This window comes from Heterocephalus glaber, unplaced genomic scaffold (assembly GCF_053883595.1).
Source record: "Heterocephalus glaber isolate CG9 unplaced genomic scaffold, H.glaber_assembly_v1.0 deba00001600, whole genome shotgun sequence".
Lineage (NCBI taxonomy): Eukaryota > Metazoa > Chordata > Mammalia > Rodentia > Bathyergidae > Heterocephalus > Heterocephalus glaber.
Window position 1 is genome coordinate 20,773,388 of NW_028258372.1, and position 26,952 is coordinate 20,800,339.

General features: G+C 46.1%; 1 protein-coding gene across 2 annotated transcripts in view; it reads right to left on the reverse strand.

The window, feature by feature from the left end:
- Positions 1-26,952, reverse strand: part of Nmnat2 (nicotinamide nucleotide adenylyltransferase 2) — a 177,843-nt gene that overhangs the window by 19,767 nt on the left and 131,124 nt on the right. The window contains exons 2-8 of one of the 2 annotated variants that reach the window (XM_004862819.4): positions 14,932-15,020; positions 13,932-13,999; positions 11,680-11,758; positions 8,268-8,394; positions 6,586-6,666; positions 5,049-5,093; positions 1,057-1,133 (exon numbers count right to left, since the gene is read on the reverse strand). In XM_004862819.4, the coding sequence (XP_004862876.3) occupies positions 1,057-1,133; positions 5,049-5,093; positions 6,586-6,666; positions 8,268-8,394; positions 11,680-11,758; positions 13,932-13,999; positions 14,932-15,020 (566 nt within the window). The remainder of the gene's footprint in view (positions 1-1,056; positions 1,134-5,048; positions 5,094-6,585; positions 6,667-8,267; positions 8,395-11,679; positions 11,759-13,931; positions 14,000-14,931; positions 15,021-26,952) is intronic. The other variant, XM_087194419.1, reaches the window with a different exon arrangement.

The following is a 26,952-nucleotide window of genomic DNA, read 5'->3' on the forward strand; positions in this document are numbered from 1 at the left end:
CAGAAGCCCAAACCACACCTTCAGTCAGTGCACATTAATACTGCCATTTTCTAAACACACATCCTGTGAAAAGCCACGAAGTTAGAGCACACACACACAGACCACCAGTCACTTCTCTTTGTCTTACCTCCTGTCACTTTCACCATGCCTCAGACCATCCTACTTCTTTATCTTGTAAGTATCCCTAAACTCTTTGATACTCGGGGCCCTGCCTTCTCACATTTGGCTGCCTGTGAATAAACTTTTTTTTCAAAATTCATAATTTCAGTGATTGCCATACTGTACACTGGGCAAAGTAGTCTTGTTCAGTAACCACAGGAGCTGAGTAATTTATAGGGTCACATACAAGTTAATAAAAAAGCACAAAGTCTGGAATTGCTGCCTTGGTACATCAGTTTGCACAGGGCTATGGGGTTGGAAGCTAGCATTAGGACAAGTTGTCAGATGAACTAACGAAAGGAGACGAATGAATAGATGTGTGAAGAGTAATTTTATAGATTAGCTAGTTTAAGACCATCACAGTTAGGTCTGGCAACAAAAGATGTCCACCGAGCTTCTGAGTGGTATGTTTAAGTGCTTCATTTCTTCTATTCCAGTTTAATTGCCAAAAGATTCCTACTGAACTTTTGCTATTAAGGTCGCTCCTCTTGACCCCTTTCCTCTTGTTAAGGGGATTCTAGGGTGGTATTTTACTACCTCTTCAAAAGAATCAAAAGAAAACAAAGCACACTATCATCTTGAAAGGGCAAAGGTTTTTCAATTCCTCCATTTCCCCACCTCCAACACACCCTGCAAACACCACTTGGAGCTAGTGCTTTTTTGCCAGAGGCTTTACAGGACTAAGCAGGAGGAGGAGTGCCTGTAAAAATGCAGAAGGAGATAAAGCTTGGGGGGGAGGTGCAGATTTTCCTCCATAGTGATGTGAATGGATTGCCCTCTTGGGAGTTCGGAGGAGGCAAGAGATTCCAGCTATGGGAGGGAAGATCAGAGGCCAAAGTCAAGTCTACTCTTCCCAACTTTCCCAGCTGTGTGGGGCCCCATAACTTTGCTACTCACATCTGCCTCATTCCAGAGCCCTGGGATGCAGAAGGACTCCAGCAGGTCACTGCCGCACAGCAGCAAGATCCGCAGCTCTGGGGAGGGGAACAAAGTTTGCAGAGGGAATAAGTGGAGGCCTGGCACACCATCAACTCTCAGCCTTCTTCCCTTGATGAACATGAAATGAAGTCTTGGCCCCTGGGGGCTGTGGAGCCCAGGTCTCCTAGGGAGCCCCCCTCCCCAGGGTGTGTGTGGTGTAGGCACTTCTGCTCCCCTCCCCTGCAGGCTTGTGGACAGACCACCCTGGCCTTCTGTGGGAATTACATGTACAAGGAGAGCAGAGTGCGGAGGGGAATCACCTGCCTGGGACAGGGGTCTTTCGGAGCAACACTAAGCTGCCTGCTCACCTGAAAAGAGACTGAGCCAGCTTCCTGCCTTATCTTGAGGTCTGAGGGCTTCTCTCTAGCTTCCTATCAAGTTCAAGGGTCCACAGAGTTTGTATTCTTTTCTTTATTATCTGAAGTTTGCCTCCTGGCACAAGTGCTAGCACAGTATAGGGAGGGGGCCACTGAGTGGACCCCCTGAGTGCTGAGGCCATTATCCTCAGCAAGTGCTTAAGAAGTGGGGCTGAGGTCCTTCCCTGCCCTCCCATGCTCTTCCTGGGCCCCTGGGACACTTCCTGCCTGTCAGTTGTTTTTCTTCCCTCATTAAATCCGCTTTGAATGATCCTAAGGAGGCCCATTGTCGTTTAAACGTTGCAGCAAACTGTCGCTTATTACAACTGAGCCATGTCGGGGGAGAGAATCCAGGGATTTTTGGAACACCACGGGGAAAGTCTTCACCTGGGATGTGACTCAGGGGGCCCAGGCCCTTCCGTGGAGAGTCTGAGGCTATGGAGCCTCTTGTCTGAAACAACAGCACAACCCTATGCTGAGCTTAGAGCCAGCCTTCCTGAGACAGCTGCTACCATGGACCCCAAGGCCGAGAGAGAGCTGGCCTGACCTGGGCGCGATGAGGACTTTCAGATGGTGGGGTTAGCCCTGCTGCCAAGGAGTCTCCAGATGGCTCTGCAGCACTCAAGAGGCTGCTGGGCTGTGACCAACAGTGCCCAAATCTCATTGCTCCAGGGTCGGGGCAGCTCACTCACCTCAGGGATCTCTCTACTGAGGCAGGAAGCTTAACTACCCTCTCTTCTCTCCTTTTTAACATACAGCAGTCTAAAGATCTGGTTATGTGCAGGAACCTTTATCTTTATGCCCCCAGGCCTTGCCAGAGTGACTGGGTCACAGCAGGTGTTCAGTCTTGGTCAGTGGGTGAGCCAACAAACAAGCGGAGCGCAGAGGTCACTAGGCTGCCTGAGACCTGCCCAGGCAATCTGGAGGGGCCCTGGTGGCCCCGTATGCTCTTTGGTAGAGGGTTCCAGGGGAAAGGCTTGCCAGTGAGGCAGAGGCACCGCCCCTTCACCGTGTGGCATGGGACTTTGGACCCGCCCTCCACTGTAGGTGAGCCAGGCTTGGTATGGCTGAGAGGAGCCAGACAGCGCTCGTCCCACCAGATGCCACTCAGAGCTCAAGTCAGTTCTTTCTTGGAAGCTCGAGGCTCTGTAGCTCTGAGTGCCCAAAAGTTCAGTGACATTGCCATGTCCGGGGGACGTTCTGGCCCTCAGCTTTCTCTACATCAGTGGTTCTCAAATGGCAATTTTTGCAATTTCCAGGAGACATTTGGCAATGTCTGGAGACATTTGTCATTATGAGGATTTAGTAGAGGCGTTTGCTCATCGAATCTAGTGAGTAGAGGCTTGGGATGCTGCTAAATATCCTACAATGTATAGGAGCATTCCCACAACACAGAATTATCTGCTCACAAATGTCAGTTGTGCCAAGGTTGAAAACCCCTGCTTAGAGCCTTCACAATTAGTCTGTTTCTGATTCCCAAGCAAAGACTCACTTTCCCACCCAAGGGTAATGTGGGAATTTTTTTTTTTTTCTTTTATAAGCCAGAGCACAGAAAGTTAAGAGTGAGTGAGGTTACCGCTTTTCCTTACAGAACCAGAGCAGATGTACTGGTCACAGACAGAAGGCCCTAACAGGGTTTGAGGTCCCGCATGTGGCCGCTGGAGGGCAGCAGTGATTTCTCCCGTTTTATTGGATGAACCTAAGGTTTCTGGCTCCCAACTTTTGGCCTGAGGCAGCCTAGGAGGAGCACTAGCTATTAGGAATGTGGCCATGGGGTCACAGCTGCTAAAGGAGCTAGAAGAAAATGGCTTCTCCTTGTGAAATGTGCAAGGGGATTTAAAAAAGGGTCCCAGGGCCTCGAAGATCACAATCTTTGCTCTCCACTGGATGCCCCCTTTTCCCCCAGGTCACCCTGATCCAGGGCGGGGAGCCAGACTAGCTCTCCCTCTACACTCCTTGCCCAGGAATCCTGGCTATGTGAAGCCCAAGCCCTGTGGCCCATCCCAGCTCCCACAGCACACCAAGGCAGTCACCACCTGCACCATGTCAGACCATGAGTCCTTCTGACAGCAGAGGCCGGGCAGAGCCTTGGGGGAGCCATTGACTAGCTCCATCCTTAGTCATTGGTGGCCTGCTCCCCATACCTGCTGTGGGGTGAGGAGAGTAAACAAGATGGGCGGGTGACCTCTGCCCTGAGTGAGATCATCTACAGGAAAGCAGCATGGAGCGAACAGCAGTGTATTGTGCAAGGGGCTCATCCTTGACTTCTCTGCAGCAAGGGGATCTCCTCTGCAGGGGCAAAGTGACCTTCCACAAGCCCTGGGTGCTGCAGGGAGGTGGCACCTCTGTTCCCATCACTGCTCTGAATGCTCTGGCCCTGGGGAAGTAGGAGCCAATTTCCTCTGCTTGCTTTGGGAGCCACCAGGAAGCCAAGTGTGTCTTCCTGCAGCCTTCAAAGAGTGATGTGCTGATGAATAAAGAATATTAAACCATAATAAAATAATTATGAGGTGAGGAGTCTATTTCTTACCTTTGTTTTAATGCAATTTATTTAACTGTGAGTTAATATAACTTATTTTTTAGTAATGACTGTGTATAGCTTCTGGTTCCCAGAATTCCTTAAATTTTTTCAAATGATTTTAACAAACCAAACCGAGCTGACTCAAGCACACTGCTGTACTTCATATCAGAGGATGAGACCCAGAGAAGCACCTGGAGATAATGTCACAGGTGCTCAGATACAGCCCATGCCTCTCTGGATCATAGCAGGAGCACTGAGCTCCAAGTACCGGACAGAGTACCAGGAGAGGTGCCTAAACTATCTTCCCAATTGCAAGTTGAAGGTCGCTGGACACCAGACTGCCTCTCATCCTAGACCTCTAGGCATTCTTGTTGTCAATGACCATCCTTTTTACCTGGTACTTGTGCCAGCTCTGGCTTCATTCTGCTGTCTTTCTGCCCTTTCTCTAGCTTCCAGCACTTGGCTTTCTCACTGTTGTTTCCTGCTCTGAATCCTTGGAAAGATTTCAGTTTGTTGATTTGCTGTTCCGCTTATGCAACAGCTCTGGGTAACTACTCTCTACCCACCTTAGATTGGGCCTGGGCCCTCACATAGACATCGGGATGCCTTAGCCTGTGGGGGTGGATTTCAGCCCCCGTCTCCTTCTCTACCTTCAAATACTGGAAACACCTGATCAAGAATGCAGGCCACAGGTGAGCTCTCCTGCCTTGTTAGTGTGCAGTGTCTGTGGGCTAAAGAGTCTTTTATCTGGCACTGAAGTTCATCTTCTATTCTTTTTAGATGAGGGAAGGGAGACTTTGGAGGGAAAATTGTCCACTGATATAGTCCAACCTTTTCGGTGCTGACCTGGGTCCAGCTAGGAAATGTTGAAGGGGAGCTAGGGAAGAATATGATCTTAGCTTGGAACGATTGTTCTTCTGAGAACAGATCCCATTTCAAACAGAACCCATGATTTTCAAGCCTCCGCCCTTCCCCAAACTGCCAGTGGGAGGAGCAGATAGCTCCAAAGGTCCCCAGTCTCACAGCCCACTCACCAATCTCCTCGTACCGCATCACCGTACCCAGATTGGCATTCTCATCTGAAGAAGAAAGCGGGGGACACAGAAGTGTTAGGGGGCAGAGCGCCTCCTTGGTGGGAGTAGCTGGGATGGGATGCGGACACTGTCTCCTTGCTCAGAGGCATCTAAGGGGAGTGAGTGGTGAACACAGGCTGCATAAAGTAGATAGGGAGCACACTTTACACCTCCGGGATTTTCAGAATTACACAGCTTTTCTGGGGAGCCAATGGCAAATACACGTAGTCATGCCGAGCACTTGCTATTCCTTCTCGTATCCTAAAGGGGCTGCCCACAAGAGCAATGTCTTCAAAACCTAGTGGGACAGCTTTTAGAGTCACGGGAGGTAGCTGTCTTTAGGGGCCACTTAGTTTAAAGAACTAGCAAAACTGGGGATGTTGAGAGTTTTCTGTGGCAGACGTAACAAGAGCCAGGGAAAGATGTGAAAGGCACAGATCTTGAGTGTGCAGTGTCAGCATGGAGGTACATGACGGGCACAAGTGCAGGAGAATGTGCAGCACACACACACACGCACACACACACACACACACACCCCTGCAAGCTGCTGCCTAGGTCCCTGGCTCTTTACCTTCTCAACCAACCCTCTTCGATCCTTTTCAACATGCCAGAAATTGGAAATCTCAGACATGGTGGACGTGGCCCCAAAGAATGAAAGAAATGTGCACTAGGCTTGTAGTTCTTCAGCAGAAAGTAATTTGAGACTTGCAGGAGAAATAGCCCCAGAAACTTTGATACTCTCATCCATGCCGAGTCTTTAGGGGAACAAGGCAAAGGACAAAAGGAAGAAAGGGAAGAGCATTCACCTCTCCCAGGAGGACATACGCTGCCAGAGCTGGGATGACCTGCGGGAGGATTCTGGGCCCCACCAAAAACCTTTAGGTATGTAGAGTCATTATTCTCTGTGAGTATGGCCTAAGGAATGAGCATGAGTTGGAGGAGGGTGGTGATCATGGAAGGTCTCTCAGGCAACCCCAGGTTAACCATGCCCTCTGGGCTTCCACTGCACCTTGGAAGGGAGGCCTGGTGACATTCCTGCATACCTCTGGTCTCTGTCAGCTCTGCTGTATAAATGGTCATCCCTTAGTCTGTTTTGTCTGCTATAACAAAATATCACAGCCTGGGTGGCTTATAAACAACAGAAATATCAAGGTGCTGGAAGATTTGGAGTCTGGTGAGGGCTTGTGTCCTGGTTCATAGATGGTGTCTCTTTACAGATCCTCAGATGGTGGAAGAAACTACTGACTATCTCTCTGGGGCTTCTTTTACAAGGGTAGAAATCCCACTCGTGAGGGCTCCATCCTTATGACCTCATTACCCTCCCAAGACCCAACTTCCTAATATTGTCACCTTGGTGGCTAGAATGTCAATGTATGAATCTGCGAGGGACACAAAGATTCAGACCACAGCACAGACACTTGAGGGAATTTGCTGATGAGTGAATCAAGGGTGCAGGGAAAGAAGACAGGACTGGGGAAGAAAGTGCTTGCTTCCTTACCCACGAAGGTGAAGCGCTCCGCGGGCGGGCGCGCGCAGCAGATCCGGCTGAGGCTCTCTCCCACCTTTCCCAAGAGTTTGGCTAAGGGAGAGAGCAAGACAGACAGGGACAGAGGGAGAGAACCACTCACAACTTACACTGTGCCAGCCTGGCAGTGGGGCCACTCTAAGCTGCGGGGGGGCACTGGGAGGGCAGACTGGGGAGTGGAAAGCAGGAGGAGGGTGGAGAGAAAGAACAGAAATATGACAGCAAAAGTTTCTCCTTGCCACTCTCAGTCCAAGACACAAACGTTTGGAGCCATGGACTAGGATCAGTTTTCTAGTCACGTTCATTACATTTTTGAAATTTGGAAAATATTACAAGAAAAAATATATACAGAAGAAAACAAAGAGCACCCAGAGTCTCACCTTTAGAGATAACAACTGCTAATGTAGTAGTGTATAATTTATTTTCTGTTGTTTAAAAAATGTGTATTGTGCAGGTACAGCTACATAAGTCAGATCAGATTGTACACTTAAAGAGCATTTATGCTGCTAGCTCTTTTCCTTTTCTTTTCTATCAGGAGCATTTCCTTCCGTGGTTTGCCCCTAAGCCTGTCCTTAGCCGCTCCCACACTGGACAGTGACACCCTCATCCAAGGAGACTCAGCCTGTGGCACAGCACACACTGGGGGTGGTTTCTGCTGGGCGAAGCCATTCCCTCCTATGCAGGTGGGCTTTCTAATAACCTGACATTCTTTTGGGCTGAGAGGATTCTGTTTTTCAATGATCTCTCTGGGCTCTAGTGCAGAAAAGTTTTCTGAATCCCCATGTGTAACTCTATGCAAACTGTGAAATTCTGGTTCTTCTTTGTGAATTACCCTGTTTAGTACAGACCAATAGTATAATAGCTTATAGTCTCTAAGCTTAAAAAGCATAGCACCATCTGCCTCTTGGAATTGGGCTGGAAGAATTTAAAGCATGGGCACTGGAGGCCAACAGTACTGACCATGAATTCTAGCCCTTCTACTTTTAAGCTGTATTATGTTATTATTGACATGAATTCTAGCCCTTCTACGTTTAAGCTGTATTATGTATTATTATGTTCCTTGACATTGGAACATGCATCCATCTTACAGAATTTCTGCTTCAAATAAGAATACATGTGAAGCTCTGAGCATCCCTGAGCATACAGCACTAGAAGCTGGGTAAGTGTTGGTGGCTCCTACTCCTTATCTCTAATGAGATGACTAAAACTGGAGAGATTCTGGATGCAGATCGCCTGGGTGTGGTTCCTATTTCCTTACTATGTGACCTTCTGCAAGACCCTCGACTTCCCTGGAAGAGGCAGAGAAAAATGCTCCCTTTTATATCTTTAATTCCCAGTTAATGCAATTATATTTCTATTTAAATTCACATAAAGAATGCACACCTCTCCCTCCCTCCCTCCCTCCCTCCCTCTCTCTCTCTCTCTCTCTCTCTCTCTCTCTCTTTCTGTGATTCTATCAATGCTCTACATTAACCATTCTGAAAGTAGCGCTCCTGAGCCAGCAGTTTCAGGTTTGCCTTATTAAAAATACAAATTCTCCTACCCCTCCCAAATGACTGAAGTAGAATCTAGGGTGGGACCCAGCAATCAGCAGTTTAACAAGCCCACTGACTGATTGTAAAGAATGAGAATCAACTGCACAAATGGTCCCCTACCTGCAGTGGGCTTGGTGGACACATTGCTGTTCTGGTAAATGGGCTGGGGCGTCTCATGCTGTGGCTGTCCGATGACAGGCGTCATAGAAGGTGTGTTCACATTGGAGAGGATGCAGCCGGTCACCCTCTAGGGAGAGGGAGAAGTACTGAATCAGTGTCATTAGCCAAGTGACTTTGGAAAGTTTTTCCCAGTTATCTCAAAAGGGATGCCTGCTTGTCCATCATGGTCAGGCAGCCTAGAGCTGAGGGAGAGCCCTGAGGGTGGCTTCTAGACCCAGCTGCACCATGTGGTCAGTAAGCCAGCAGGAAACAGGGTAGTTCGGTGGGGAAAGCATGGGATATGGCACTGTGCAGATCTGAATCCAAATTCAGGTTCTACCTTTTTCCAGCTATATGAACTTGGACAGTAATTTAAACTCTCCTGAACCTCAACTCAAGTCTAACTATTTTACCTGCCTTTTTGACAGAGATAGGATTAGGCGAGCAAGCATATGCACAATGTCTTTGGAGTGCTTGGCAGATGGCAGGAACTTTGTAAGAGGCAGCAGAGGGTGTAACCTTCTGCATGTCATAACTATTGGCCTTCCCTGCCTGCTTCATGAGGCTAAAATGAGATCATGTCTGCGAAAGGGCTCTGCAAGCTTGGGAAAGGTCACGCAAACACAAGGCACAATCACCACCTGCGGCCTCTTCAGGCTGGAGATGTCAATAACAAGGCCCAGAGAGAAAGCCGTGCCAGGCTGAGCAGGATGTGTTTGTGTTGCAGGAAGTGGGTGGGTGGGTTCTGAGGCCTCTCTGGCCTGCTCAGTGGTGTGAATACACATTCCAGAGCCAAGCGGAAATTCACTGTGTATTATCCATTATCCTGTGTTATCAGGCCTGATGCTTTCTCCAGTGCCACGGCAAATGTGGGGCTGATAACACAGAGTTCTTCCCAGCCAGCCTAGAAGTAACCCTCCCTTGCCCAAGTCAGTGGGAAGCCAGTTATCGGGTGACCAAGAAGCAAAGGACCAACGTTCAATCTGTTTGGCTTCACAAGGGCCATAGCTTGTTTAGGTCCCCTCGCTGAAAGCCAGCATCTCGGGAGTGACGGTGACCTGCCCACCGCCCCGTCTGGGTCAGAGTCCTGCAGCCAGTGGATGCCCAAGCACCAGGCTGAGGTGACCTTCTAGCTACCTGCCATGGCCATCCAGCAGGCAGAACAGGACACAAGTTCTCCTGAGCCCTAGAAAGGCAGCCATTTGTCTTGCGGCGTAGCCTGTCAGGTTCAGAATGTTCCTGATAGAAGGAGGGCACAGCAGCATCCAGTCACATCTGGGAGCCACTGAGGATCTTCCCAGCCTGCTTTATGGGTTCCTCTGCCCTGAGGAGTGGAAAGAGTGGTCTGCCTCTTTTTTATTATTTTACCACTGGAAGAGAAAATTCCACATTTTCATTTAATAGCTAACTGGTCTAGTGGCTGAGGAATTCCTTTCTCTTGCTGGACAAGTCCCACTTGACTTGTTCTGTCCCAGAGAAGTCAATGGCTGGCTGCATGCCCCACCTTTGCCCTTGCCAGTCCTCCATGGTGCCCCCTTCTTGGACGCCTTTCCAAACGTAGCCCTGAGTGCTTCTCTCTGGCAGGTCTACTCTCTGTGCCAGGAGCACAGGCTTCATGCCATGCCAGGGAGGGCTGAGGTTATTAGGGAGCAGCTCTGGGCTCTTACTGCAAGACTGGGGCCATCTATGACCCATATTGTCAGCCTGCCTCTGCCCATCACTGCAACAGCTGAGGCTCCTGGCTGGGCTTCCTTGGCTCAGAGTCATGCTTGGGGCATGAACAACAGAGGGAGTATTCATGGAAGACCAGGCAATCAGACAACAAAACAGTAGCCAGGCTCTGGTTTTTTTAGCCAGCATTCAGGAATGCTTGCAGGGGTCCCTCATTTCTTCCCTCTCTCATGAAGCCAGAGGCTCCTGTGTGACTAGGAGCACTCCACCACCTGCACCGCCACAGGCTGACTAACGAACTAACATGAAGTCACTGAGACTTTTAGGGATGTTTGTCATCACAGCATACCTCAACCTTTCTTGACTTATATGGTAAGATGAGGTGTCTTTTATTACTGTGTCATTAAAATCAGCACAGAGAAGCAAATTAGAGTGACCCCATGTCAGAGACCTTTCAAGGGAACCAGCAAAGAGTAAGGATGTACGTGAAGGCCCTGAAGGCAGAGGAAGGTAGATCAGTTCTGTCCAATTCCTTGGGGGAAGGGAGGGTCCCTTAGTACACTGAGAAAGAGGCAGCCTGTTGTCCCTAGCTTTCTTGCTCCTGGCTTCCTAGCATGGTCTCGAGCTCTACAGCTCCAGGTCTAGTAAAAGAAAGCTCAGCTGTGTGGTCGGCACAGCTGTGTGGTCAGGAGCTGCTTTCTAAGAAGATGGAGACAGGCCTTCCAACAGCAGGAACAGAGATGGCTGGAGGTTCTCTCCGGATCAGAATTGCACTGTGTTGTTATTTGGGCTTTACATCAGTGTCAGGGGAGGTGAACACAATTACTCTTTGTTGTCTCGGTCAGTTGGATTTCTTGGTATCGACAGTGCTGGTTTTCATTCTGCCAATGTGGGAGTTGATGGGTTGGTATTGGTCTGGGAAGGGTGCTCTCTGCATCCTGGGGCTGGGGCTGCCGACTGGATACAGTCCCTTCTTCCTGGCAACAAGCCCTTGGGCCTCTGCAGCCCATACAGGCCCCAGGCACCAGTCTGGAATGCAGGAGCTCTCATCCATCCAGTTCACTAAGGCCCACTGCATGTCCTCAGGTGCATGGGCTCCTTTCTGTGCTCCCTCTTACTCACTAAGAAAACAAGTCAGATACCATCTGCCCTTGAAGCTCTTGTGAAGGAGGGAGGCAGGAATGAGGATGCAGTGGCCAGCAGGTGTGCAGTGCCCTAGCTGCAGCAACTTATCCTGGAGAGAGAGAGAGAGGGGCCCACAGCCCCGAACAGAGGGGCAGTGGGCTTGGCTGCTTGTACCAATTCCAACCTCTTTTCTCCTGCCTTCCTTTGTCAGCCTCCTCTTCTCCTTTCTATCCTAAGCTCTACAACTGTGATCTCCTTAATCCCAGGTGAACCTGCTCCCAGCTATCAACAGTTGCTCCAGTCATAGGTAGCAGCAGCAATATCATATGCTATCCAGATGGGATGCCAAGTTAGAGGACAGAAGGGAGGCAGGGGCAATGCCCAGGGCTGCTCCAGGTTCTGAATTCACTGCTTTCCTTCGTGCATTGAACAGGCTGGATGTTCTCATTCCTGGCAGGGAAGTAGGAAGCAGAAACCAGGTCTGTCGGTCCCCAATCCTCCTGGCCTGCCTGGCAGGGTACAGCCCCTTTCTCGCACCCTGGTGGTCCAGCCACCCCTCAGCTGTGTCCCGGCTCACCTTCATGAGGTCCCGGTGGTGTTCCAACACACTGCAGGTCGTCTGCCAGGTGTCCTGGTAGCACTCCCACGGGTCCACCCTAATATCATGGGAGAGAAGTTTCCCTTGGTTTTCATTCCCACAGGGTCCATATTGTTTCCTTCCAATGATCACAGGTCAGGAAACCTAGCAGACCTGATCATATTATGTGCTTAAATCTCAAATCAGATAAAACCTGGGTGCAAAACATTTCCCGATCCTGTTTCCTCCTCTGGAAAATGAGAGGAGTCTGCCATAGTCTCAGGAGACAAGATGCTCATGCCAATCTACCTGGGCTTAATTCCAGCCTCAGCCCTTTCCAAATGTGAGGCTTTGGGAAAGTTAGGTGATCTCTCAGTGCCTCACTTTCTCTATCTGTAAAATGAGAACAACAGTAGTAATTATCCTATGGCTTGTTGCAAGGGCTTCGTAAATTATATATGTATAGTGCTTAGTAGAGTGTCTTGCTCTTATTCTTACTCACAAAAGGGATTTTTCCTGTGGACTCTATAGGACTGTGATAAGAATTAAATGAGCCAAGCCCTCAGCAAGAGGGAACTGAGCTTTCCCCTGCCAGGCTGTGGACCCTGGGGCATCTGCCCAGTCTGCCTCCCTGTGTCATGGGGGTGCCTTGCAAGCATGGAGGGGAGGCATGGCAGTGAGACTCGATGACACAGACCCCTAGACTGGCCACCACTTCTGCACACTAGCTTGTGAAGTACGCAGGGATCCAGTCCCTGAATGACGCACACTTACTTGCCAACTAATGAGCCTCTAAATTGGGTAATTTCTCAAACATCTTAGAAGTGAAGCATTCCCTATCCACCATCTCCTTGCTCTCCATACACCTTACGCTTCCAGAATGAGGTCTCACTCAGTGAAAAGGCTAAAGGAGTCCGCTCGCCCTGAGCCGGGCTCCTCCTAGGCCCCCTCTCCTGCCCTGCTGCACACAGGTGCACAGAGGAGCAGCAGCTCCCCTCTCTGAACTCACTCTTGGACTCCCTGGTGGTCTCAGTCCTGATTTTCCAAGGGCCTGGAACAGCGTCAGGCAAGCAGCTGGCACTCAGTAAATATTTACTGAAGGAATGAGGGGATTATTCCAGAATCCTCTAAGCACATCCAAACAAGAAGAGTCTCTTGCCCAATGTTTTCCCCAGCAGACCCCATTTTCTCCAGGAGGTCAGGAGAGGCCTCATTTCTCGTCCTGACATGATCATAGCTGCACAGGCCTGTGAGTATTGGGACTGCTCTGGGTCTGTGTCTCGCCTGAGAAAAAGTAGCTATCTCGCCACTTACCCGGATCCCGAGGGGATGCGCAAGTCTGCAAAGGGCGTGTGCTCCTCACACAATCTGCACACCAGTGACGAGGGCCCCTGTTTAATCAGTACCGCTGCTTCCCTTCACTGCTCTCATTTCCTTCTGCCCACCCTCCCCACTAACACCCTCTCCCCTTCTCAGGTCACCTTCCCCTCATTTCCTTCCATTCGTGGAAACCTCTAGATGCTGCTCATTTTTCCACAGGGAGAAATTACAGCACAAAGGGTGTGCCATTATTTTTGTTAAAAAATAATCTTCTCATGCAAATTATAACAGCAGGAACTTGGGGGAGCATAATTAACATAATTAGTGGAGGCTTGCTTTAATTACACTGCCAGCACAGGCAGCTGATGGGGGACAGGCACTGCCATCTTAGTGGCACGTTTGATGGGAAAAGCATGAGTAGAAAGGCACTCTTCGGGTGTGACTTGGTGAGGACACCGCAAAGGACAGTGTCCTCGAAGGTCCTGCGCCTCCGCTAAAGAGAGCCTGAGCTTGGGAACGGGCCATTGCCCAGGCCAGGGAACATTTGCTGACAGGAAGAGAGTTAATGAAGTTAGTGGGGTGAGAGCCAAAGGCATTTCAGACTTTCTGGCCAGGCAGAAAGCACCCAGAGGTGCTTTTAGAAGCTCTAGGAATCACACCAGGACCTAGAGGTGGTAAAGCAGAACAAACCCTTAAAAGCGTCCTCTTTAGTTTCCTGAACCCCACAGCTGGTTTAAAAAATAAAGATATCCATTGGGCCACCCCTTGAAGTCTACTTGATCATTGCCTGCACAGGGCTAATAGTTCTCCTTCACGGGCCCACCCTTGGTGGGAATCAAAGTACTGCTGCTCGCGCACCTCGCCCCGGCCCGCCTGCCCGCCCTTCCTGGAGCGCAGGGCACCTGCTTTTGGCATCATCAGGCCCCGCCTACCTGATCCAGTCGGAGTTCTGGACGGCCAGCTGGCACATGATGAGACGGTGCCGACTCGACACGAGGCCCTGGGAAGCAACAGAGTGATCACAGGGAACCTCCCTCCACCCCCCACTGCCCCAGACCATCAGCTCAAACACAGTGCAGCCAGTTTTTGGTGTTAAGAGGGAACGTGAGATGTGACCCCATAACTTTTCCATCTGCCACGCAGAAGGCATGAAGTGGCAGAGGGGGAAGAAAAAGCTGAAGGATCTGTAGCATATGCCGCCCCAACAGGGTCAGAGATGAGCCACCATGCTTGGGGCAGGCCAGGTGTGTCCTGCAGGGACATGAGACTTCACTCAATAAAGGCTGCCTGCTGATGGCTCAGTCTGGCTGGGTTGCTGACCTCCCCCAGAGCCCAGCCATGTCTGTGGAACAAAGCGGGAATGACTAAGAGAGCTCCTAAATTTTCTGGGGCATGTGGTATGGAGGGAGGAGCAGGGAAATGAATTTATTTATTTATTTATTTTAATTTAATTTAATTTAATTTTTTTGGTACCGGGGATTGAACTCGGGTCCTTGCGCTTGCACAACAGGCGGCCAAACCACTGAGCTAAATCCCCGGCCCAGTGAATTTAAATTTGATAACAAGAGACATAGGATATTTTCTCCTAAAATCCCAGGGAAGTCTTGCCCAATGCAGCTCAATCCATAACCAGCCATGGGTTTGGTATCTAGGCCAAGCCACCCCAAGCCTGCATGCCTCCTCCTCTTTCAGTGAGTATGGACTGGGCCTGGTGCTGTGAGTAGCTGCCTGTCATGGGCGGCTGCTCCTCCCAGCTGCTGCCCAAACACCCACTCACTCCAGTCTGGCCAGAGACGGAGGCAGATGCCTGCTCTGGTACATTTTGCATTTCCAGGAATCTTAGTAGGGACCACAAGGGGACAACTTTCTCCAAGGGCACTGTTAATTGAGGGAAGGAGGGTGAAGGAAGACAGGGCACAGGAAGCAACCTACCTGTTTCCCGTAGGAGTCGTGGACAGGGGAGACAATCCCGCCAATCACAATGAACCTTCCAGTCTTGTGTAGATAATCCCTGGCTCTTTCTAATTAAGAGAAGAACAAGGTGAAAATGTAAAGGTGATAATTGAAATCAATATGCTCAGCTCTGTAACCTTAAGGTTTACTTTTTGCCATTTAAATAGAAAGTGTCAACTTTGAAAGAAAATGTTGTGCGTTCAAAGGGTTATGGAAGCTGATTCAGCCCTTAAAGTGAACAGATTTGGAACTCAAGGGGATTAATGCAGTCTTAAAGGTTCTCTGTTGGAGAAGCCCTGTGTAGCTTAGAGGGCTTAAGACAAACACCTCATTAAGAGCCATTAGAGCAACTGATTGGAATTTACCCTTATTGTCACTTCCAGAAACTCCAAGAGGAGTAGTTTTTTTTAAAAAAGAAAGGCTCCTTATAATATGAAAGATGTGCTGATTGCTTCATTTAATTACTCAGAAGAGATAAACCACCAAAAAATTTTTTAAAGGGTCTCATATGTAATTATGGAGAATTATCAATGAGTCCTGCAAGGCTACCATCACTGATTCCTGGAGGAAAAGTTTGGCCAACAAAAAAAGTCCTTTTTCCTGTGGAAGGAATGTGATGTTGCTTATCCAAATGTAGAAGATAAACCCAATTTCATTTTCTGATAAAGCTCAGCAAACTAGCCAAAGGCAGAAAAGTCTTCCTTCCAAGAGGGACACATTGTACAAATTCCAACTCTGGATCCTCCTGCCTCAGCTTCCCAAGTAGGATTATAGGCAAGGGCTACCATGCCCAGCTCCAGGCATGGGTTTCATATTGAGGGGACCTATAAGTGAAGGAGAACCTGAAAAGCAAGGCTGGCTGTGTATGTTACAAGCACGTTTCCGGGATTACCTTGCTGACTCTTAATATTTAAAAATAATTCTCACCACATTTGCTTTTTAAAAATTCTTTTAATTTGAAATCTCTTTGGTTTAAAGAAATTACTAGACTATTTTAACTTAGTTTTAGATTTACAGAACAATCGAGCAGATTGTGCACTGAATTTCATATACTCAATCTCCCTCCTTCCCCCCCGCACTTGCACAGGTTCCCCGTTATATTAATAATCTTGCACTGGTGTAGCACTTGATGGATCCATACTAACGTGTTATCCTTAAGTACTGTTCGTGGTTTTCATTAAGATTCACTCTTGTGGGACTGCATAACTCTGTAATCATAAAACTCCCCTAGCCCCAAGTGTGATTGAATGTGAGTAAATAGATAAAGATGCTTGTTAGTTCTGCGACACTAGATAAGATCTGTATCAGCCATAAGGTCCCAAAGTAAATTACTCAACTCTTTGTTCGAAAACTGATGTTCTGGACACCGCTATCTATAGAACAATCTACAAAACATCTGCTGACCATCAGTACGTGTCAGGCTAATTAACATACAAATGTAAGACCACTAACCTTTGTTCCCTCTTCTGTAAATTTCGCCTGTTAACTTCCCTGCAACCCCCTATAAAAAGAGCCTCGGACTCTGGACTAGTTGCCTCTCTAAGCTACTTTGCTTTGGGAGTGCCGTCTGGGCAGACTAAGGTCTGTTTTACTTTCCAACTTGTCCGGTGTGTTCCTTCCCGGTTGTTCTTCGCTGCAGTCAGCTCCTCGGAGCGTTTGGTAAGGCCCTTGGTCTTACATTCTGGAGGCACCGCTGGGATCCCTGGGTGCGCTCCACTACAGTCAGCTTCTCGGAGCGTTTGGTAAGGCCTCCGGTCTTACACTCTGGGCCTGGTGACGCAGCGCAGTGATACAGCGCTTGTCTGGTATGTGTGAGACCCCAAGCTTGATCCCCGGTACCACAAAACAAGGAAGACAAACATTTCCTTTGTGCTATAGAGCCTGATGGTTTTTAAAAAAATTATTATTATTCTTTTTCTTTCTTTCTTTTTTTTTTGTTAAATTCTTTTATTGGTACATTTTAGGTATAAACACGATTACATTTCTCATTGGGAACGTGTACCTTTACATGATGCATCTTAGGTTCTTGATGGTTCTTATTTTTTTCCCCATTCCTAGCCCTCCCTTCACCCCCTCCACCCTTCCCGATTTACAAAGACTTTATTTCCATTTTTTCCATTTCTCACCATTTTTCCTTTTCCTTCTTTCCTTTCCCCTGCCCCTCCCACTACCCCTACCCATTTGGACCTTTTCTTCCTATTCTATATTATCAATTATTCATTCTAATCATTGGTACATTTTAGGTATACAATATAATGACATTCATCATTGGAAATTTGCACCTTTACATAGTCTCTCTTGGTTCTTATTTTTCACCCTTGCCCAGCCCTCCCTTCAACCCCTCCAGTCCTCCCTATTTACAAAGATTTTGTTCCTATTTTTCCATTTTCTCATATTAATTCCATTCCCTTCTTTCCTTTCCCCTACCCCTCCCACTTCCTTCCCCTTTGCCCCTTTCCTTCCTATTTCACATTACCTATTATACATTTAGTCCTTATTTACACTTTCAGTTTCTCACACCAGAGAAACTATTCAGTATTTATACATGTGTGTCCTATTTATTTCACTTAAGAGTATTGCCTCAATGTACATCCACTTAGCTATAAATGTCTCTAATTTCTCATTTTTTATGGCTGAGTAGTACTCCATTTTATTAAAAAATCACATTTTCTTTATCCAGACTCCAGTTGATGGGCATTTGGGCTGTTTCCAAGTTTTAGCTATTACAAACTGTGCTGCTATGAACATGGGCGCACATATATCACTGTGGTATGATTCTTTTAATTCTTTGGGGAAGATCCCCAGCAGTGGAATAGCAGGGTCAAATGGGACTTCCAGTCCTAGTTCTTTGAGGTATCTCCATACTGATTTCCACAGTGGTTGCACCACTCTACACTCCCACCAGCAGTGGAGCAGGGTTCCTCTTTCCCCACAGCCCTGCCAGCATTTGTTATTGGTTGATTTCATGATAGCAGCCATTCTTTCTGGAGTGAAGTGGAATCTCATTGTTTTCATTTGCATCTCTCAAATGACCAGTGATGTTGAACATTTTTTCATGTATTTATTTGCTATTTCTACTTCCTTGTCTGAGAAATGTCTGTTCATTTCAGATGCTCATTTTTGGATTGGGTCTTTAAATTTGGGAGGTCTGATCTTTTTAAGTTCTTTATAGATTTGAGATAGTAGACCTTTGTCTGAGGAAAAGCAGGTGAAGATTTTTTCCCACATTGTGGGTTGTCTCTTCACACTGCTGGTGGTTTCTCTTGCTGTGCAGAAGCCTTTTAATAAGAAGAGATCCCACTTGTTGATTGTTTGTGCTAGTTCACGGGCAACTGAGGTTTTGTTTATAAAATCTGTTCCTACATCGGTGTCTTCAAGAGTTCTACCTAACCTCTGTTCCAACTGGTTCAGCATTTCTATTTTAATATTTAGATCTTTAATCCATTTAGATTTTAGTTTAGTGCATGGTGAGAGATATAGGCCTAGTTTTAATCTTTGGCAAGTTGAAACCCAATTTTTCCAGCACCATTTATTAAAGAGGCTATCTTTCCTCCAGTGAGGGTATTTGGCTCCTTTATCAAAGATGAGATGGCTGAGTGTGTCTGGTGTTGTTTCTGCATCTTCTAATCTGTTCCACTGGTCCTCAAGTCTGTTTCTTTGCCAGTACCATGCTGTTTCTATCACAGTAGCTTTGTAGTATAGTTGCAGGTTGGGGATTGTGATACCCCCTGCCATGTCTCTGTTACCTAGAATTGCTTTTGCTATTCTGGGTCTCTTCTTGTTCCAAATGAATTTTTGGATTGTTTTCTCAAGGTCCATGAAGTATGCTGCTGGGATCTCAATTGGAATTGCATTAAATCTATATAGTAGTTTTGGAAGTATGGCCATTTTCACTATATTGATCCTTCCTACCCAGGAGCAGGGGATGTCTGTCCATTTTCTGATATCATCTTCAATCTCTCTTTTCAGAGTGCCATAGTTTTCAGAGAAGAGGTCTTTGATTTCTTTCATTAGGTTGATTCCTAGGTATTTCAGTTTTTTGGATGCTATTGTGAAAGGAATTGTTTGCCCTATTTCTCTCTCAGTGAGTCTGTCATTCGTATAGAGGGAAGCTATTGATTTTTGTGTGTTGACCAGAGCCCAATGGGTTTTGCCAAATATGTAATGACCATTAGAGCACCACACAGAGCATTTCAGTGCCCTAAAATTCTGCTGTGCTCTACCTATTCACCCCTCCCTCTCACACCAACCTCTAGCAACCACACATCTTTTTACTATTTTTAGAGATTTGCTTTTTCCAAAATGCTATATAATTGGAATCCAATAGCATGTAGTCTCTTCAGACTGGCTTCATTCATTAAGCAGTATGCATTTAAAGTGTTTAAAGTTCCTCCATGTCTCTTCCTGGCTCAACAGTCCATTTCTTTTTACCACTAAGAAATATTTCACTGTCTAGGTGTACCTCCAAGTGTTTATCCATCCATCTGTCCATCCACTGCAAGATATCTTAGTCACTTCTAGTAGCTGGTGATTATAAATAAAGCTGGTTTGTGTGCAGGGCTTGTGTTTTCAACTCAGCTGAACACATATCTAGGAGTGTGGTTGCTGGACCCTAAGGTAAGAAAGAGTATGTTTGGTTTTGTAAGAAACTGCAGCAGTGTCTTCCAAGGTGGTGCCATTTCACATTCCCACCAGCAGGGAATGAGAGTTCCTTTGCTCTACATCCTCACCAGCACTTGGTGTGGTTTTGTTTTGGGACTTTAGCCATTCTGACAGGTGTGTCTCAGTTGCTTTTTAAAAGAGCAGTCTTACTCCCCGTTTCCAAGTCTTATTTTGAGGGTAAATTAAAGGCCTTGTAACAAAACTCTTCTGAGAGCCAGATGAATTTCACAGCCCATCCTCCCTTCTCTTGCTCCTCTCAGCTCAGTCCTCCTCCTCAGGGTCATGAACACTTGTGACTCTAGGCTGTCACAAACCCTTCGCAACAATAAGCCAACACTTCCTCACTCTCTTTTTTGCTCCAAAAAAGGCCTTCTCTTTTCCCTTCACTTACTCAAGCACTTCATTTGAAGCCCAGCTTGACCTGGTATCCAGCATGTCTGCTCTGTCCTTCATCCACCTACTCTGGACTTATTGTCCTACTACCTCACTGTATACTCAGTCCAAGAGACCTGGAAATTGCGAGTGACAATTTTTGTCCCAACTCTATGAGTTCCTCAAAGACAAAGACTTTGATATAGTTAAATGGTTCCAAACTTACAGCCGGAGGAGATGTGCAGTTAACATACAAGGGAAAAGCAAGCTGCACATAAGTCAAGAAATGTTGAGACATTTCAAAGACATTGCCTTTGGAACCACCATGCAAGAGGGTTTAGGAAAGCATTTCTGTGGTCCAGTCTGTTACCCATGGTGAAGACTTCTTTAGCTCTTAAGCAGGATAACTTGTTTACTGAGTAGTAGATGCTCAGTAAATGTGCACAGCTAGAAAACTCGTGGGGCTGCCGGTTCCTACTCTTGTTCTTGTACAGTGTCCTTCCACTGAGCTATCTTGGTCCATACAGCTGCCCACTCCATCCCTCAGAACATATTCCAGAATTTCCAGGGGAAATTTCTTGCTCCAGTGAATTGCCTTAGAAGCAGTCAACCTTTTCCCCTGGTCAAGAGCAGGGGCCCGCTCCCCTGGCAATGCCTCAAAGCCCACTGTCTTGAAAAAAGGCAGTTTCTGAGCAGCATAACCCCAACCTTGATCTGATATAGTTAATCCCAGAAGGATTACTGTAATCATACAGCTCGACTCCATTTAGTCAATGTCTATTGGGCATAAAACCCCATGACGAGTGCTACAGATATGAGCGTAAGGATGCCTTTATTTATCATTCTCCACAAGCCCACAGTAATGAGGAAGCAGAAAGCCATAGCAATGGTTCTAACGAGGGGGGAATTGAGACGAGTGCTATAGCAGTGGGTTTTAATGTAACTCACTCAATTCCTCTGAGCCTTCAATTCTATATCTGTACGAAATTTTGCCTTCTTTGCAAGGTTGTCATAAGAATCAACTCAAATTATGAATACAAAAGTGCACAGTGTCCTGATGGTTTTACTGAAGAATCCCACCAAGCATTTAAAGAACTAAAGCCAACTCAACATAATCTTGTCTAGAACATAGGAAAGGAAGATACACTTTCCAGTTCATTTTATAAAGCCAGTATTTACTGATATCAAAACCAGGCAAAGACATTACAATAAAGAAAACTATAGACTAATACTCCTTATGAATATCCTTAACAAAATATCCAAAAATATTAACAAAATATTAACAAATAGAAGCCAGATCTATCTATCTATCTATCTATCTATCTATCTATCTATCTATCTATCTATCTATATATAGAGAGAGAGAGAGGGAGAGAGAGAGAGAGGGAGAGAATTATATGCTGTGACCAAGGGGCATGTACTCCAGGGATTCAAGGCTGTTTAGGGTACTTGAAATATCACTCAGTGTAGCCCATCATATTTACAGGCCAAAAAAGAAAAATTACACCATCATGTCAACTGATACATAAAAAGCAGTTAATAAATTCAATCTTCATTTATGATAGAAACTGTCAGTAAAGTAGGACTAGAAAGGAAGTTTCTTAACTTGATAAAAAATATTAATAGGGCTGGGAACGCAGCTCAGTGGTACAATGCCTGCCTAGCATGCACAAGGTGCTAGGTTCAATCTCCAGCATAGGAGGAAAAATATCTACAAAACCTATGACTAATGTGATACTTAATGGTGAAAGATGGAATGCTTTCTCCCTAATATCAGGAATCAGGCAAGGATGTCTGGACTCATCATTGCTATTTGACATAGTACTAAGGGTTCTAGCAAACTCAATAAGGCAAGACAAGGAAAGAAAAGACATATGGATCAAAAAAAGGAAAAAATCTATTTGTAGATGACTTATGGGCTACTTAGAAATCCTAAGGAATCTACCAGGAAGCCCTTAGAAGTTCATAAAATATAAGATCTACATAAGAAAGTTAATTGTACTTCTATATGCTAACAATAAATATGTAGAGACTGAAATAAAAATACAAGGCAAATTATAATCACTCAAAAAATGAAATACTTAGGTATAAATATAATGCAGAATATATAAGACTTGTATGCTAAAAACTATAAAATACTGATGAAATAAATAATGTTTAAGAATTATAAGACTCAATAGAATAAAGCTGTTAATTCTTCCCAAAGTTATATATAGACAATGCATTTTCTATCAAAATTCCAGGAAGACTATCTAATATAAATATAGACAACATAATTTAAAATTTATATGGAAAGGCAAAAGAAATAGGATAGTTTATGGCAGCTTTATTTGTAATAACCAAATAAGGAAACAATCAAAATGTTTTATAATAGGGAAATGACTAAACAAACTCTGGCACATCTATACCATGGCATTCTACTCAGCAATAAAAAAGGAACAAACCAGTGGTATATGCAACAATTTGGATGAAGAGTTCATTAAGCTTAGTAGAAAAAAGGGCAATCTCCGAAGATTGCATACTATATGCTTCTTTGTATATAATGTTAAAAAGATTAGTCATTGCCATGGGTTAGGGATGGCAGGGCAGGGAAGGAAGGGGTGAATATAACTAAAGCTATAACTTTAGATCTTTGTGGTATTGAACTACTTTTGTTAACCATGTTGGTTATATAAATCTATACATGTTATAAAATGACACATACCTTATGCCAGTATATATGTGCATCTTGTACCAATGTCAATTTCCTTTATTTTGATATTGTACTATAGTTATAAAAAATGTAATGCTATGGTATGAATGTTTGTGTCCCTCCAAAATTCCTATGTTGACCTATAATCTCCAATGTGTTTGTAATAAGCAAAGAGGCCTTGGAATGGTGACTGGTCACTAGAGCAGAGCCCTCACGATTGTTGGTTCCCTTATGAAAGAGACTCAAGGGAGTTTATTTGCCCCTTTGTAGCCCTTCCACCATGAAAGGGCACATAGAAAGTGCCAATCCTTCCACTCTGAAAGGACACATGGCAGTCTGAGGAAAAGACTCATCAGACACTGGATCTGTTGGCACCTTGACTTTGGACTTCTCAGCCCCTAGAACCATGAGCAATGGATTTATGTTGTTTGTAAGTTACCCAGTCAAAGGCATTTGTTCAGCAGCCCAAATAGACGAAGATAGTTTTGATGGAGACTGGGCGAAGGGTATGTGGGATCTCTCTCAATAATCCTTGCAACTTTCTATGCATTGATAATTATTTAAAAATATACTGTTTTTTAAAAGTTCTTGGTAAACTATGAAATGCTATAATTTTAAGGTGATTTTGTGCAAAGCCAGGCAAATGGTAAGCAAGCGAGTTTTAGTTTGGTGCTTCTGGAACTTTATCTCTGGCCTTCCTCTTCCATTTTTGCTGCTGTCTGGATTCCAAGATTTGGGGTTGTTATGGCATGACGTGGCATTGTCTCAAGCTGTGCCTCTCAAATTTTGATGTAAATGAGTCCTCTGGGGATCTTGTTAGAATGTATATTTTGAGTCTGCTGGGGGAGGGTACAAGAGGTCAGAGCCAAGATTGAAGTACAGTGAGTGGTGTGGGTTTATTCAAGTGCAAGGTCAGATCCTGCCCTTATTTAAAATGTTGATATTGTATTCATCATGAATTTTTGGCATTCGTTTTGGTAATTTTAAAATACATTTTTTTATTATTGTTCAGGTGTCCCCTTAAGTTTTACACCTTAGTTTCAAAGCCTAGAATTTCTAACCAGCTCCCAAAAGAGACCATTGCTGCTGGGCTGCAGACTACATTTTGAACAGTGAAGACTAATAACAGCTGGGGCAGCCCCCCCAGTGTTAGGGTACCCACAGAAAAAGCTCTCCTTCCTCCTCTACCTCCCCCCCACCTCCACCTTGGATGACAAGGGCATTTCTGGACACAGGCAGGAAGCCAGCCCATTTGGCAAAGCTGTAGCTAGGGCCCTGGAATTTAATTCCATGCCAGGCCTCCCAAAGTGTAGTCTATTTTTATTCATCGGTTCTGCCCCAGGGATGGAGCCAAATTGGTCTGACATTTTACACTCAGGTCTGACCCACTCTTCATTTGGTCTACGCTCTTTGCTCCTGTTCTCCTGGAGGAGGAGCCCAAGGCCTGCAGCTGCATTACCAGGTCCACCCTCAGTACCCTGAGCATCCACTATGTCTGGGCCACTTGAACCCAGGTCAGTCTTGCTTCCTAGTAGCCAGGGCTGTGCTGACCAGCTGAGAACAGACTCAGCACAGATGACTTGCTTGTTAATAAACATTCATCAGGCAGACATGTCCCTCTGCCTCCTGACTAGTCAATGAACCAGGTTAACATGCGTAATCTACTCTCCCCTTCCAGGGAGTTAATGGAGGAAACACTGTGGTCAGGCCATCCATACTAACTCAATTTTTCCTTTTCAGTTACAATTAGAAATGACCCCTTCTCAGTTGTAATCACAGCTGGAGCTGCTTGTATTTTCCTTGTTTGTGAATTTCACAAAGGCTGTGTGGGTTTGTAAACATTGTAAATTGTGGAAAGATCAAGCACTGGATAATGAGGAAGAAATCAAGCTGTGAGTCCTTTTAAGGCAGAGTTAGTTCTGCTTCAGGATTAAGGCCTGCCAAACTGAACCTTGAGCCTTCCTTGACAGAATGTAATGAATGTTTATTATGTTCAAGAGTGTGTGCCATTGCTATAAGGAACTTACATAAGCGAGACACAGTCCCCATCTCCAAGGAGCTTAGGTTTTGATGGGTGGACTTAGCCCAAATAGACACCAAAATGAATGTCAGCGTCATTCAGTGCTACGGGGCTTCATAGGAGGGAGCATCCTGTGGGGGTGAAGTGGCCTACATTATGTGAGCTTGAGAGAAGAGGAAGATCCATTAACCATGTCTTTTGATCTTCTGTATCTGACGTTTTGACCTCAGGACCTTTGGACCCTGGAGGGACTGCTCCTCTCTAGTTGAGCCAGATCTTAGAGACACAGTAGTCTACAAGGCCCTTGAGCCCACCTTTCAAATGGAAGCCAACCCTCCACATTAGTCACACTCCAGCCACCTCCTCTATCCGGCTGTCCAACTGAGCGCTTCTATTCCCTTACCCTAATCACTCCTGGGCTCAGGTAAGGCACCAACAAGTTAGAGCCATACCTCATGCCCCAGAGCCCACAGAAATCGGCAAAAATAGCCCGCCCTCAGCCTGCACACCTGCCTCACCTGTTCTTCCCAAAGAAGCTACAATGAAGGCCTTCACCACATTCTCCAACTCTCCCTGCCAGGCTGACTCTGGGGTTTCCATGCTGGCCCAGATAGTGGCTTGTGCCTCCCCCTAGGATCTTTGAACATATTTGTTAGCTTCGCCATCCCTAAAAAACTGTAAAATATTTTTTCTTTTTCTTTTTGTTTTTTTTTGAGACAAGGTTTTGCTTTATGGTGCAGGCTGGACTTGAACTCATCCTGCAGCCCAGGCTGGCCTCAAACTCATGGCGATCCTCCTTCCTCAGCTTCCCCAGTGCTGGTATAACATGTGTGTACCACCACACCCAGCTAAAACCTCCATTCTAAGGCAGAAGAAAGACACTCATTCTGGGGGACAAAGCAATAGGGGCGGATGAACCAGGTCAGGAATGAAAGTCTCTAGGCCCTGCTGAAGGCCTCATTTCTTGGCATTCCTAGTTTGAAAAGCAATATACCTAAGGAGATGGATCATGAATTACCGTAACCCGATCATTACACTGTCCATATGTATCAAATTAACACACTGCACCCCATAAATATGTACAACTCTGTGTCAATTCAAAATAAGTTTAAAAATCGTGACAGAAAAGAAAGAAATAGCAATGATGCTATTTTCATCCATTGTCACTAAGGGTGCCTCACCCTTCTCCACACAACCTGGAGCACCTTTTGGGATCATCCACTAATCCCAGCTCCTCCATTGCCAATCTGGCTAGTTTGGGGAACAGAAAGCTGGGTGAACATGTTCCCCTGCTGAGTGAATAGATGATCATATTAGACCTTCTCTGGTTAAGTTATCCAGCCTAAAGCATAAGACAGTTTTCAAGGAAGATTTCTACTCAGAGCCGAAATAAGTGTGAAAGGGTAGGTCTTGTCCCTGACGTTTGACCCATAGGTGGGGTCATGGTGTCCCTTGGACATGATTAGCTGCATGGGCAGAGGCCCTTAATAAGTACAGGCTAGTTATGGATTTACTTCCCATAGGAAGCAACAGCTTTGCACTTCATAGAGCTGGCCATGTGCAAATGCTTGTCCTCAAACTTCAGAGAAAATGAAGAATAGGCTGTGGATACCCCAGCACAGTGTCCTCTCTTTTCTCATACCCTCTACCTCTGACTCTAGAAGAAGCAACAAAATATGAAACCGCAATGGGGCCACAGTTTTTTCTTCAGAGTGAAAGACTTCTCCTTGGTCTTGTTTCTCTGACTCAAGAAGCCATGGGATGGAAGCTAGATTTCCTAAGGGGACATTGGGGTGCCCAGATCTGGTGTGTTCTTCTGCCCATGGCATAGCAGCAAGAGGGGGTAGCCTGGGTGGATGCACATGCAGATCAGGCTGAGGCACCTAACAGACATGGTGTACAGAGCAGCCTGCAAAAAGCTCTCCTGGAGGTGCAGAATCCAGTTCTCTGTCGCCCTCCAGCTCCCCCAGCCCCACTGCCTGTGCTTCAGTCCGGACTCACCAGAGAAAGTAACAAATGCTTCCCAGAATCCCTCACAAGCCTGACTTTCCTCCAGGTCCCGATTTCCATCAGTTAGTGTGGCACACTAACCACTGGCTTTCGAGGAGTGACAGAGAGTGCTCAGTTGCTCCCTCATTACTGTTAATTTTATTTGCTCCACTCCCTCTAGCTAGGCACAATATGAGTTCCTTTGTCTTCACAGCTGGGAAATGATTTATGCTCCTTACTTCCACAGTTGTCACTTCTGACAGGC